Source organism: Myotis myotis, unplaced genomic scaffold, assembly GCF_014108235.1.
Source record: "Myotis myotis isolate mMyoMyo1 unplaced genomic scaffold, mMyoMyo1.p scaffold_m19_p_14, whole genome shotgun sequence".
Classification (NCBI taxonomy): Eukaryota; Metazoa; Chordata; class Mammalia; order Chiroptera; family Vespertilionidae; genus Myotis; species Myotis myotis.
In genome coordinates, this window is record NW_023416318.1 from 45,035,206 (window position 1) to 45,049,732 (window position 14,527).

General features: G+C 53.2%; 2 protein-coding genes across 4 annotated transcripts in view; one reads left to right on the plus strand and one right to left on the minus strand.

The window, feature by feature from the left end:
* Window positions 1-331: 331 nt before the first annotated feature.
* On the plus strand, window positions 332-6,769 carry POMC (proopiomelanocortin). Its single transcript, XM_036335575.1, has 3 exons — window positions 332-394; window positions 3,835-4,016; window positions 6,039-6,769. The coding sequence occupies exons 2-3, from the start codon at window positions 3,885-3,887 to the stop codon at window positions 6,690-6,692; spliced, it is 786 nt and encodes a 261-aa protein (XP_036191468.1). The 5' UTR covers window positions 332-394; window positions 3,835-3,884; the 3' UTR covers window positions 6,693-6,769.
* Window positions 6,770-13,343: 6,574 nt separating this feature from the next.
* The window catches only part of EFR3B (EFR3 homolog B), a 65,245-nt gene continuing 64,061 nt past the window's right edge, over window positions 13,344-14,527 (minus strand). For all 3 annotated transcript variants that reach the window (XM_036335178.1, XM_036335177.1, XM_036335176.1), the window contains exons 22-23: window positions 14,077-14,126; window positions 13,344-13,698 (exon numbers count right to left, since the gene is read on the minus strand). In XM_036335178.1, the coding sequence (XP_036191071.1) occupies window positions 13,593-13,698; window positions 14,077-14,126 (156 nt within the window). In that variant the 3' untranslated portion in view covers window positions 13,344-13,592. The remainder of the gene's footprint in view (window positions 13,699-14,076; window positions 14,127-14,527) is intronic.

Here is a 14,527-nt window from a genome sequence, read left to right on the forward strand (position 1 = left end):
GGGGTGCTAAGCCGCCTGCCGGTCCCACCTGGAGACCCAACACCGTCCTTAATTAAGTTCTTTTCCGACGGACGCCAGGTGCGTCCTTCCGCGGGACCGTGTTAATCCCAGCCTCCGGGGCGGAGATCCAGCCCCCTTTCCGGACACGCCTGCCCTCGCGCTCAGCTCCTACCTGGAAACGCCCCTCCCGCGTCCCCCGGCCCCCCTTCCCAGGGCCGGGGGAGTTGCTTGTTACGCTGCCCTGCCGGGAAATTCACCTCCAGCGCCCACTCTATAAACCCCTATAAAAGGACCAGGAGAGCGACCGGGACCAGGCGGGGAGGAGGAGAAAGGAAGGGAAAGAAGCGACCCCTCCGGAGAGCATCCTCGCTCGGGCGCAGCCTCCCCGCGACAGGTAAGGGCGCAGCGGCGCGGAGCCTCACTCTTCCCCCGGGACTCAGGCCCCGGCAACTCGGGGTGCTCTCGCCCGCGGTCCCGGTCCCGAGTTCTTCGAAAAGTTTCTGTACTGGGTGCGGCGCGGGAAGCCTCGGGCAGCGGGCAGCCTCGGAGCGGCGAGGACCAGCCTCCGGGCTGTGGGCCAACCGTGCGCCGCTGAGCCGTGCCTCCCCGGAGCTGGCGGCCGCCGCGTCTCTCCCCCACCCCCTCCCGGGGAGTGGGGCTGCCAGGACCCCTGAGACTCCTACCGCCTTCTGGGGAGATCTCGGGAGAGCCAGTGTTAGGGCACCTCTTCCTCCTGAGTTTCTGGGTAGATGTCACTACAAAGATACCATATATTCCAGTGTAAATTAACGTTGAAAACGGGGGCAGGAGAGCAAAGGCTAAAAGTCGCAAAAACTCCCTGTATCTCAGACTTTTTTGGATGCAGACCCTTGAACGCTCGTCTTTCTGCCCATCTTAGCGCACCCGACGGGGCTGCGCGCTGATAATGGCTCTGTCTCCTCTGCAAGACCCAGCAGCTGGGTTTAAAGAGGTGGCCCCGGAGCTGTCCGAGGTGCTGAACAACCCTGTCTGCGAGCGCAAAGGGACCGCAGAGTGGAGGACCTTTGTCCCCCAGACCCTAGACTGCAGGGCGGAAGCGGCCGTTTGAGCTGGGCCAAGGCTCAGGCAAGGGCGGCTTCCAGCGAAGGAGGGAGAGTCTACAGGGTACCTGGATCCCCCATTTTCTTGGTGTCTAAACGGGGAGGTAGTGATGCTCACAGACTGGCTGGAAAGAGCCAAGGAAGGTAAAAGTGTGTAGTTATCAATGGTTGAGATATGTTCAGATTAAGGCTTATTTAGTGACAATAATCCATTGACACTTCTGTTTTAGGACTTGTCCCATATGTATCTCGGTGCAAGGACAAAACTCTGCACCTCTCACGTTTACAGAAAGGCATGGCCAACGTGCAGCTTTACAGGAACACGGCGTCTTGTTTAGCTCACAGAGAACTCGCCTGCACATGTGAGCTTCTAACAGGTGTAACTATTATAAAGCTAATGTTAAGATGAACAAAACACAGACTTCTATTTATTTTTTTCCAAGGCTTTCAAAAATCTCTCCCTACTTACAGAAAGCACAATACTTGACATCTCCCCATTACTATATTGATTTTTAAAAAATGGCATAAGGCAATATTGATTCACTGTAGAAAAATTAAGACTACATACAAGTAAAAAGAAAAAAATCTAGCGTTTTAGCAGCGGAATGGAGCTTGGAGAGGGTGGGAAGTGACCATGTGTGCAACGCCGTGGGTGGGGCAGAAGGTAAGAAAATGCTCTCAGAAGCCTGCAATCATGAGGCAGGTTTTTAGAAAATGGAAATCGCTCTAGAATGGCCAATTTTGAGGAGAATTAAAATAAAGTTGAGGGACCTGTCAGGCCTATCTGATTTTACTTCTTTCTCTACACATATGATATTTTACACTTGCCACAGTGATTATATGATTATCATTTTTCTGCTTTTCTTGTAAATCTGAGCATTTACAAGTGTGTTGTGTGGTCTCAGAGCTTTAGTGTAAATTGTCTTGTCCGCCAAGTTTAGACTTCATACTTGAACTAGAGCATCAGAAGGCTGTAACAGGAGCAGCCTGTCCCTGCTCACCAGTGGACATCAAGGTTGACCAATGCTCTCCCAGTTGCCTGGAATGCTGACGGGCCGGCTCGCTGACTGCCAGCGCCATCTAATGGCTGCTCTGAGAACGTTCAGGCAGTACCTGGCCACCCTGAGCTGGCTCTGCTTTTGGGAAAATAAGTAGGGGTGGGGCAGGGAGAAGGCAGTGGCTTTCTGAAGTAGACAATGAGAGCCAGGGAGAACTTTCACTTCCAAAGCCTTCCCTGTAAAAAGATCTGGTCCACGCCTCCACAAATGAGAGGTTCCTTTCAGGCAAACGTTTTAAAATGCACATGTCCATTACGGGAGACAATCAATTAGTCATCCTCGCCTTAATGTAAATTACTTTTCTCATCTAATTAGGTTTCTTCCTAACAGCTGGGTGAGAAGATCTTCTGAAATACAAAATGACTGTGGGGTTGGTGGTGAGCTGATGACAGAACTTAGGGCCACTTCAAGGGGCCAACCTGGGTGAGGAGGGACTTGGCAGCATGAGACCTACAGGGTCGGGGAAAGCACTGGGCACAAGGGGCCAAAGGCAGCATCAGGCAGCATCCTATACCCTGACCTCTTGACCTCAGCATCTGCAGAGAGATACTTGGAAGTATCTTTTGTAGGTTCTCACAATGGCAGGCCATTCCCTTCGCTCTGTGTGTCCGTCTCGTTCCCTTCTACACCTACAGCATGTTCAACTCCAGCTATTTCAGATGACATCTGAGAGAATCGGAGGTCAAGAGGTCTGACTTGTAATGTGTTCAGAAGATGACTCACTTTTAAAAGAATGGGGGCTGCTTTAAAAATCTCTCCAAAGTTGCAGGGGGATTTGTGTACAGGGCAACAAACTGGGTTGGCTGAGGTTTTGGCTAAATTGGCCAGCGGTTTTATTTGCCTTTATGCAAACCTACTATTCACAGAAAATAGAGTTTCTGGGGAATGGTAGGATGTTGGTGGGGGAGAGGAGGAAGAGACCCCCTTGAGCAGGAGTTTCTGAGCCCTTGTCTTTCCCCAGTTACTCCTTGGATCTAGAGTGTTAGAACAGTGGCTGCATGAAGGTGGTGCATAGGAAGGCTCTGTGCTATAAACAGAACGTAGCCTTACCTTGTCATGCAAACCCAAGTTATTGTCTCTCTGGGCTTCACATAAGAGGCTAAGTATATAAGATTATTTTAAAAGGAATAAGTTGGGAGCTAAAAGATTGAAAATGTAGGCTCAGTTGTGGAGCAATTGTTATTACTATTATTAGTATTATTTTAATGCAATATCTCTAAATAGCTTAAATGGAGTGAGCTTCCATACAAGAAGACAGGAAGTAAAAATAATCCTCCAAGGAGGGGAGGAAGCACTTCCGGGAAGTGGATCTGGTCCACAATTTCTGCTTGCTTATCTTTGCTTCCTGTCTTCTTGTATGGAGACCTCACTCCATGTAAGCTATTTAGAGATACTGCCATTAACATCATACTCAAATAAGAGGCTAAACCAAATGACCCCTAAATAGCTTCCAGTGCTAACCTTCTTTGGGGTCTGATTTTTAATAAGAGATAAAGGGAAATTGCACGTTTTGCCGAGGTCCTATTCGCCCAGTCTCTAGCACAACTCATACCACCTCCCCGCACACCAACCTTCTCCTTGAACTGCTCCTGTCCTTAAAAAGCCTTGAGGTTCACAAATGATTAAAATGATCGTGTTGTTAATGTTGGCTCCAGGTCCTCCCTGGTGAGTGGCCAACATTGTTCTGCTCCTTGCAGGGGTCCCGCCGATCTTGTTTGCCTCAGCAGAGCCTCCGTCTGCCGGGAAAATGCCTAGATCATGCTGCAGCCGCTCGGGGGCCCTACTGCTTGCCCTGCTGCTTCAGGCCTTCATGGAAGTGCGTGGCTGGTGTCTGGAGAGCAGCCAGTGTCAGGACCTCACCTCGGAAAGTAACCTGCTGGTACGTGGGCCACAGCTGTCATCTTGGTTTGGGAGTCAGATGGTGGAACTGGGGCCGGGGCTGGGACAGCACAAAAGAAAGCGCGATGGGCAAGGGGAAATTCATTCCCAGAGATAACTGGGTACCTCAGCCCAGGCCAGGAGCAGACCCCAGGGCGACGTCAGCATTGGACCAAGAAGGGGAGGAAGCGCTTCAGGGAGATGGGTCTGGTCCACCATTTCTGTTCAGTTATCTCCGCTTCTTGTATGGGGACCTCACTCGATGTAAGCTATTTAGGGATACTGCCATTAAAATAATATGACTACTAATAATAGTGATAACAATAACCGCTCCTCGATTGAGCCTGTATTTTCAATCTTTTAGCTCCCAAGTTATTCCTTTTAAAATAACCTCCTCATATACTTTGCCATTTCATTCCATTTTTCTTCCCTTTCTATCTACCACCAGTTACAAAGCCAGCTAGGCAGTTCCTCAAATCATCTCTAGAGGGAGGAAAACCCAGGTGCCATTTTCCTCTAACGGGTGCCAAGTGTCTCATCCTTCTTCTGGGAGACACAGGCTTTCCAGAAGCATGTAAAGGTCCTTTGTGCCAGGTTGGAATTCCCTCCAGGTCAACACAGTGCGTGTGTGTGTGTGTGTGTGTGTGTGTGCGCGCGCGCGCGCACCTGTGCACACTTGCGTGTTTTGGGAAGCACAAGTGAGAAATGATAGCAAGTCAAAGACTAAAAGACATGCTGCTGGTGTCAGTGACTGAGTTCCGTCCTGCTGCAGCACCTGCCGGGTGAAGGCGGAATGCATATCACTACATTCAGGGTGTTTTGCCAATGGAAACACTGAGTTAAGATAAGAGAGAGACTTTCTCAAAAGCACAAACGAAGTTGTATGTGGCACATAAAATAGAAAAAAGAGCCCAGGGAAGTCTGAGAGTTCCAGTTCAGAGGGACCCAAGAGACTCGGGGTTGGAGATACCCACTGCACAGCCTCTCCCATTGACAGCTCATGAGGGAAGGGGCACTGGTTATGGTCAGACCCATGGGTTCTAGTCCCAGTTCTGTCACCAGTGAGCTGTAGAACCTTGCCAAGGACTTTCCACCTCTCTGAGCCTCCTGTTTCATGTGTCCAGAGGAGTATGTGGTCATTTTTACTTTCCCATTAATATTCTGCATAAAATTCCCAACTCAACAGAGTGGGTGGGAGCCCTCTGTTTCCTCCTTTGCAGTTCTGAGTAACTGAAAGCTCAAGGCCGCAGGCTATAGGCCATTGCCCTAAGTAAACGTGTACCACAGTCCACTTGTCTAGTTTCAAAGAGCAGAGACATGGGCTCCATGGCCCCTGCAACAGAAATAATCCCGCCCCCCCCCCCGCCCCCCCAGTCAGAATGAGGTGGCAGGGAAATGAAGCACCCCTTCCAAAGCTGCCGATTGGAGAAAGCACAGGGTCAGCACAGGAGACTTGAAGGAACCAGAGAAAGTGCCAGATGGGCGAGGGTAGGAGGAGATGGCTTGGGGTGGGGGGTGGGGGGTAGGGCATGAGGTAGGTGTGCAGATCACTGGGGTAAGGTCGCGGCATTGCTGAAAACACAGGCCCTGGAAGTCAGATTTCTACTTTTGACACCTGGGGAGATTCTCCTTCTCATTTCAGCCCAGTGCCCCATCCAGATTCATACTGAGCCATATTTATTTATTCAATGTTTATTAAGTGCCAACAACTACCACCCGCCTGCCATTGATTGATTAATGCCTATATATGAGGCATATAACGGTAAGGCCCTGCGCATGGGGTGTGCGTTGTAGTTACGGGGCAGAAATACTAAGGTGTCCGGGGGACAAAAGACGATGCCCAGCTGTGTCTTAGATGCCCGTGGATGCCCAGAGGACGGGATGGGCAGGCGCCCTGGCAGGGAGACCATCCCGCAGGGAGGCGGACACGTGGGGAGGGCCGCAGGCGGAGGGCGCAGGCGCAGGCGCAGTGCAGGGCGGGCCATCGGGGCGCTCCGTGACTCACGCGCTCGCTCTCCCGCAGGCCTGCATTCGGGCCTGCAAGTCCGACCTCTCGGCCGAGACGCCCGTGTTTCCCGGGAACGGCGAGGAACAGCTGCTGGCCGAGAACCCCCGGAAGTACGTCATGGGCCACTTCCGCTGGGACCGCTTCGGCCGCAGCGGCAACGACAGCAGCGGGGCCGGCGCGGGCCCGGAACGCACGGAGGAGACGGTGGCCGCGGGCGACGGCGGCCTCGGGCCCCGCGGCGATGGCGCCGGGCCGGGCCCGCGCGAGGGCAAGCGCTCCTACTCCATGGAGCACTTCCGCTGGGGCAAGCCGGTGGGCAAGAAGCGGCGCCCGGTGAAGGTGTACCCCAACGGCGCCGAGGACGAGTCGGCCGAGGCCTTCCCCGTCGAGTTCAAGCGGGAGCGGCCCGAGCCGGCGCTCCGCCCCGAGAGCGCAGCCCAGGGCGAGGCGGCCTCCACCGACCTGGAGTACGGCCTGGGGGCGGAGGCCGAGGCCCCGCGGGCGCTGAAGAAGGACGAGGGGCCCTACAAGATGGAGCACTTCCGCTGGGGCAGCCCGCCCAAGGACAAGCGCTACGGCGGCTTCATGACCTCGGAGAAGAGCCAGACGCCCCTGGTGACGCTGTTCAAAAACGCCATCATCAAGAACGCCCACCGGAAGGGCCAGTGAGGGCGCCGCGGGGCCGGGCCCTCTCCCGGAAGGCGGCCCCTGAGCCCCCTTTCGTGGGCCGGGGCCTCCCAGCCTGGCTGGGCTCCCGGTTCCCGGCTCCCGGCTCCGGCGGTGGGCGCGGCACCCGGCCTGTTAGAGATGCCTGTAGTTAGGAAATAAAGCCTTGCAAGTTGCACATCTGCCTCTGCCTGTGAATGGTGACCCAGGGAATGAAATAACACATCCAGCCCTGGCGGGCGCCCACTGAAGGGTCCAGGGTTCGATTCCCGTCGGGAGCACATGCCCGGGTTTGCGGGCTCCTTCCCCGTAGGGGACGCGCAGGAGGCAGCTGATCAGTGATTCTCTCTCATCATTGATGTTTCTCTCTCTCTCTCTTCCTCTCTGAATGTTTAAGATTATATATATATTATATATATATATCACATATCCATCAAATAGGAGCACACAGTGGAGGAGAGGCGGGGTGGTCTCCATGTAACCCAGCGGCAGTATACTCACAGGCAGAGCTGCGATGGAAAGGAAATGTACTTTCCTGTCCCCTCAGTAAATGCGTCCACAAGGGACCAGGTAGTTGGATGGCTCAGGGTGGCTACATTTGCCACCCTTCGTTGGGTGGGAAAACTGCTCAGCTAGAAGGTGCACCCAAAGGCAGGATTCCGGCAGAAGTGACCCTACAGGAGTAACGCTGCACCTGTCCAAGGGCCAGGCCGACACTGAACCTCAAGGGCAGGGGAAGGGCTCTCTGGGCCGTCAGGTGGGTGGGAGGGTGTGGTAATGTCCCCTGGATCCAGCTACCTGTGCGACCTCAGGCAAGTCTCCGAACGCCAAGATTGAGTTCCTCTTCCCCTCCCTCCCTAGTGTGAGGGCTATTGTGCAGATTAAGAAATGAATGTGATTATCTTTTTATCACTGAGAAGCTAAGTGTGAGTGCTGACGGATGGTATCAGTTAAAATGTGCACACCGAGATACAAACATTCTCACACACATGGTCTCACCCACCCCGGCACGCACCCACGGAGACACATCTGTATAAATACAAGGCAATATACACGGATACTTATTCCAGTCCCAGGGGCTCAAGCCTTGGGATCTCTTTCTTTTCCCCCAGCTATGTCCACATTCTCTCCCCATGATGTTGCCCAACCCAAACCCTTCTCACCATTCTGTGCTCCGGCCTACACTACTGTAACAGCTTCCAACCAACTTCTCCTTGTCTCCTGTTGCTCTCCTCCCAACCCATCAGATACAAATTCTTCATAGTAATGTATACAAAATCTTCATTCATTGGCTCAAGAGCTAAAAAGAAAGTTGTCCCACCCCAATTTTCCATCAGTTCCAAACTGCAGGGCATGGCATGCTGGGCCCTTGTCAATGAAATTCACACTCCTTACTGAACCCTACTTCCCATGTTCCCACCTACTGATCTCTCTCCCCTCCCATCCTCCTTCAGCCTCTACTTGAAATTCCCCATCTTCTCCCACCACTTGGAGTGTTACCCCATTTTCAACATGAGCCCAGGCTCAAGTCCACTTCCACTGGGAAAGTTGTGATCTCTTCCAGCCACACCTGCTCATTTTCAGTGTTTCTGCAGTCAGCCCTCTTCAGTGGAAGGCATGCAGTTTGGCTTGGATGGCAATTTTCTTGCTGTAGGTATGTCGTGTGCTCTCCTCAGGGAAACCCAACCTCCACTAGCGCAGAGGTCATGGCTGGGTTTCTTTTATATGTCCCCATGATGTCTGCACAATGCTGGAGCCAAACACATTTCCAATTCACAAGAGACTCGCAGATACTGACACATACACACACACACACGTATGCATACATGTCAACTGCATTAGACATACCAATGGGTGGTATAGATCAAAGTGGCTGGGAAACATTTGTGTATGGCACTTACACATATTATGTTGATGATCTAGGAGTTCACAATGAAAGCAAACCGGAATGCCCTGATGTAAGAGGAATCAGAAAGCCAGATTGCGAAGATAAAGTCTCGTCCACTGTAATGAAGAAATGGCCCACACCTTCCCATCAGGGGATGCTCCCATGCTGGGAATCCTCATGTTTACATCTTGGTAGCATCCTTCTCCCCTCCGCTCTTTCCTTTTCAAGCAAGGGAAGTAATGGCATGTGGTGGTGGCTAAATGTTAGTGGTTAATGTTGGTATTTTCAGATCCTGTTTGCATCTCAAAAAACCATTTACTTTAAAGAAATCAAAGAGACAACCATGTGGTGACAACATTAACATTTATTTGAAAAGGGCATCATAAGGCTCATTGGGAAATCACAACTAGGAGTCCTAAAGAAGGATCTTGCTAAGAGTCCTTCTTCCTACACTCCCCGCCCACCCCCCTCCTCTTTTCCCTTCCTTAAAACTAATTTCACTCAATGAGTTTAAAATACAGAAAACTGCCACAGGCACTAATTCTGCACTTCCATATAAATACATCAGCTATTATATACATATATCGTCTACTAGGAACTACATTACACACATGCACACAGACGGGCACACACACTTTCAGCTGGGTCATGAAGTTCTAAATGGACACAGACATGCTATAATGTGTGGGCTGCAGCATTTGTGGAGTTACAGCTCTGTACCCCACAGGCCAGAATTAACAGTCATGGAGGAAGAGCTCAAAAGGGGAAGATGATGAGGCCCTAAGGTCTCCAGGAGGAGAGTGCTGGTCAACCTGGCTGGTGCTAAAAGAGAGCCTGGAAATCTGCCTTCTGACCCCAACAGCCCCCGGGCCCCAGCCACTGCCCCTGTGTCTTTTCCCCATTTCCCCAGCTGGCCAGGTCCATATTGACCATCCTCTCCAGTCTTCAGATGTGGTTAGCTTTCTAAGGTGAATAGGACGAAGAAGCAACACACTGCCCCAGACGTGAGGATGATGTCTTGTTTCAGCACAACCTCCTGCCAGGCCTATGGGTGAGCGAAGTGGGCGTGGCCTGCCCAAATGAGCTGATCTCCTTGTCTACCTTCAATCTTTTTTAAAAAATTATATATATATTGATTTCAGAGATGAAGGGAGAGGGAGTTAGAAACATCAATGATGAGAGAGAATCATTGATCGGCTGCCTCCTGCAAGCCTGCTACTGGGGATCGAGCCTGCAACCTGGACATGTGTCCTTGACCAGAATCAAACCTGGGACCCTTCAGTCCACAGTCCCATGCTCTATCTACTGAGCCGAACTGGCTAGGGCTACCTTCAATCTTAATATTCAGATAACAGCTCAGGTCTTGTCCTTCCCCACAGGCGCTCAGCCAGTGTAATGCCATGTCATGGTTATGAAGAGAAATTGGGGGAAACAGCCTCATTTCTCATTGACACTCCCTGTGCCCAGGTCGGAAGGACTGGGGACAATGAAATAGCAACTGGAAGGTATCATGATCCAGAGGCCCCCAGGGAAGCCCAGCGGTCTGGCCTTTGAGCCACTTAAAGGTACCCCAAGGCTGTTCTAGTTCTTAAGCCAGTTGAAACATGTTCTCTGGGACCCAGAACATCGAGGGCAAAGGGCAGCGCATATGTGACATCACGCTTCTTCAAGCACGTTAGTCGGTCCCCGCCCCACCTTTTCTCTGCTCGTCTGTGTATACTTGTGTCTGAGATGGAGGGCTGCAGAGAGGAGTATCTGGGGACGTTCCTAATGCTTCTTCTTCCCTCCTTGGGTTCCTTCTCCGGAGAGGAGGCATTTAGGAGTCAAGAAACCACTTATTTCTTCTTTCCGGGGGAGGAAGATGAAGACAGGCACTGGGGACCCCACTGCAAGGAAGACAGGAGGAGCCTCCAGGATCACATGGGTGCTTCCTGCTAACCTGCTGCTTATGCCTGGACATGACTCAACTAAACGAACAGAACTTTCAAATGTCAAATATGTTCCCGCCCATTCAGTTATGTCTGCAGGGTGCTAACCAAACCGACCCCTTGCCCAGGAGGCAAGAGTCCTCAGTGGCTTTGGGGAGCAGCTGGCTCAAAATCACAATAGACAAGGGTGGCAGAAAGGGTTGGTCACAAGACACAGTGCTGCCAGATGCTACGGGGCTTGGAAGGCAGGAAGCAGTGATGGCTGCTAAGCCCAGGGCCTGGGCGCCCACCAAACTGCTTGGCATCCATTCCCAGGGTTTGTGGAGGGGAACATGGGTAGGGGTGAAGGAGGACTGCTTAATTTATCGTTGCATGGTCTGTCTGAGTCAACACTCACCTTAAACTTTCTGATTCCGAGGCATACCAGTACTTGGCCAGAACCCAGGTTCTACCTCCTGGCAGCAGGCAGCCTAATATCCTACTGAGTGTAAGTTGAAATTGAATCTGGGAAGACAGCACTCAAAAACATGGCAGTTCTCTAAAAGAATCACGTCTTTGCTATGCAGCTGTGATGGAAAGAAAAGGCTGCTTCGGACAGAGAAGAGGAAGGAGCAGCTGAGTGTGTGAAGAATGGGAACCTTGCACCTTCTTCTGCACCCTGTTCCCAGGGAGGGCTGGAGAGGGACAGGGCGACGTCTGAGGGGACCTGCAGGTCTCTGGTCCTAGTGCTAGCTCTAGAAAGAGGCTCCAGGGCCCTGCCTCCCACATCCCAGAACCAGGGACCAAGGGCAGTGCTCAGGGTGCAGTTGCTCTGGGGGTGGACCCTAAAGTCAAGGAGGCACAAGAAAGAAAGAGAGTTCCTCATCAAAGCCGAGCAGGGGATACAGATGGGAAGACAGGTTTGTGGCTCCAGATTTAGATTTCCTGCCCGGCCGATGCGGCTCAGCGGTGGAGCGTCAACCCAGGAACCAAGAGGTCACGCGTTTGATTCCCAGTCAGGGCACATGCTGGGTGGCAGGCTCAACCCTCTAGTGGGGTGGGTGTATGCAGGAGGCAGCTGACCAATGATTCTCTCTCATCATTGATGTTTCTCTCTCTCCCTCCCTCTCCCTTCTTCTCTGAAATCAATAAAAATATATACTAAAAACAAAGATTTGGATTTCCTGTGAAGTTTCTCCCCAAAGTTATTTGCCTTCAGGTTTGTTTCAAGTTATTTGAAACGTGGTTTCTTAATCAGGAAATATTAGAGGAGGAATCTCAGTTCATGCTTGTAAAGTTGGGTTGAGCATTTGCCAGAAGCCACGTGGCCAGAAGTGGCTGGCTGGGGTCCTGTAATCATGCAGGCCACCTGGAAGCTGCAGGCCCAAGGGGGAAGCGACAAGAACAGGGTCAGAAAGCCCCCTCCCAGAGAGAGCTGTACACGTAATGGGCAGTGCATTTGTTACGTTTCTCCCGATTTGAGGAAATACACCTGTCTGGGCTGGGCATCAGGCTCTCACTGCACAGGGTCATGCAGGGGTGTGACCCCAGGGTGTCTGCTTCTGACCCCACCCCACACTGCCTAAAATTGTACCCTGAAAGGGATCCCTTTGGGTCGAGGAATCTATTTACGCTCTCTCTCTAAAAGAAAAAAAAAATTCTCAGGGAAGAATCATTTGGCCATTCACACCTTACTGTGAGTTACATCAGCTCAGAACAGTTATGGGACGTTCCACTGGAAGAGAAGAACTATCTGGGGCCCTAGGGCGCTGGCACGGGGAGACCCAGGGAGAGGCCCAGGGGAGGTCCTGCCAGAGGCTTGGGTGGGGGTTCGGGATGAGAAAGGGGAAGGGAATGCACAGCAAACAGACTCCTGGCTCCTCCTCTGCACAGACAGGCTGACAGGACTCAGGGGAAATGCAGAACCCAAAGGGGTCTCCACCGCTCTCCCCAAGCCTTAAGCTTGGCCAGGTGGAACTGAGGTCCAGACTTTGTCCAAAGAGTGAAAAAAGTCATTCCAGTATCAGGTGCTGGATCCTGCTTTCCTCCAACGAAACATCCACAACATTCGTTGACTTCTGACATCTTTGAGTCCCAAAGTGCTCCCCCCGACTGACCATCCCTTCCCAGTGTCGCCCCCCCCCCCACCTCCACCCCGCCCCCCAGCCCAGCCAGGCCAGGAACCTCTTCCCCAGGAGGTGCTGTGGGCAGGCCTGGCCCTGCAGTTGCTCCTCTCTCAAGTCACCTAGAACCAGATTATCTGGTCCTGCCCTCCCTCAACCCGGAGAGTGTAGAAACACACGGGGCTCCCCAGGAAGAAAGGTGTTAAGAGAGAGAGCTCAACTTGGAGAAACATCCAGAAGGGAGAGAACCATGGGAGGGCCAAGCAAGCTCCCTCTGAACCAAGGAGGTGAGAACAGGGATGTGCCCACTTCTGCCTGCTGCGCCTGGGCGGGTGGGGGGCGGGGGAGAGAGAGGCAGGCCCCTCCACCAGCAGCCACCTGCCCTTCATGCCATCCTTTGCTGCCCCCCTCCCACGTGTCTCTACCCAGCTCCTGTTAGAAGGGCTCAGCATCCATTCATAATAGAAAGAATCACTAAGAGAAGCTGGCAGGGCGAGAGGGGGAGTGGAAGAGACGCAGGAGACCCGAGGGCCTCGGGACGGAGCGGGCGGGGGGGCGGGGGGGGTGCTCTGAGAACGTCCCCCAGCTTCCAGTCCCCGCCTCAGGGGACGGCAGCTGTGCCCCCTCCCACCCCCACCATAGAAGCCTTTCACCTGCTGCACCACCACACCACGCAGGAGCTGCAGGAGCTGCAGGAGCTGCAGGAGCTCAGACCCCGCCCCCCCCCCCCCCCCATTCTTGTCCCCTCGCTGACACAAAGGAGACTAAAGGGAACAGTTGAGAGGCTTATTGGTCCTAGAGGGGCAGGTAGCCAACCCCTCAGGGGAGACACAGGGGAAGCGGGAGGGTCTGGGGCTCTACCTTGTTTAGGTGGGAAGGTGACCATTTCTGAGATCCCTGTTAGACTTGCAGGTAGTAGGGGTGGGGTGTGAGGGTGAGCCCCTCCCTCAGGCCCACCCCTCCAAGCAGCTCCACCTCTTGGAATTCAGTATACACACAGGTCTGGAAACTTCATCTCGTAGACGGGGATGGAGTGGTTCTGAGGCTGGCCGTAGGCTGCGGTGATGGTTCCTGATGGGCTGGGCGGGGGCCTGGGCAGGGGCACATGGAGGAGAAAGGGATGAGGAGTGGGTCCCACCCCATGCAACCAAATAGAGCAGCTGATTTGTGTTTCTCTTTGAACAGGGGCCAGAGCCTTTGTCACTCTGTGGGTTCCCAGGTTTTAAGTTGTTCTAGAATCTACAGCTCCATGGCAGGCTCTACAGTGACAATGTTGCTTTAGAAAGTCAAGTCTCAGCCTGGGAAACAAGGACCCTGACTCTTTTCCAGGGTTCACTGAGCCGTCTCTTGTCCTCTCTAGTCTCAACTTCCTTTTCGGGGAGAGTTGGTGGCTGAGTCCAGCCTGGGGGGGAGGGCACCCAACGCTAGGCCACGGAGGCAGGGGTCCCCGGGCCAGGGCTGCCACTTACCGGATGGTGATTTCAAAGATCTGATTGAGTTTGCTCTGCAGCAGTGACGCCTAGACACAAACAGAGGGGGAGTCAGCTGGGGTTCCCGCACCGCTGCGGGTGGTCATGAGCCCACCTGTCCGGAGCGCGCACTGGAGGTCTGGGCAGTGCAGCCTCAGGAAGGGAATGGTGGGAGATCGTTCCCAGCACTTGTCTGTGGACCCTGGCTGTGGGTTCAGGTCAGGCAGAGCCGCCCAGCCACGGCCTGCTGGGGCACCAGGAGGACTTCAGCAGGCGATTCTTGAAGGACCCTTAGCTCCTCCAAATGGGACGGTAGCGCCTGCTGGGCATGAGTCAGGAGGCTGAGAGCTGGTTCCAGCTCTGAACTCCAAAGAAGCAGCTGTGCAAAATTGGTGGTTTAGGGAAGATGTGCCTTCTGGTCCCTTCTGGCTCCGACTGTGTGAGGGAGCTG

Coding starts and splice junctions, on each gene's coding strand:
- POMC (XM_036335575.1), top strand. CDS start 3,885: ATGCCTAGATCATGCTGCAGCCGCTCGGGGGCCCTACTGCTTGCCCTG. Junction 4,017..6,038: donor CCTCGGAAAGTAACCTGCTG/GTACGTGGGCCA, acceptor GCTCTCCCGCAG/GCCTGCATTCGGGCCTGCAA.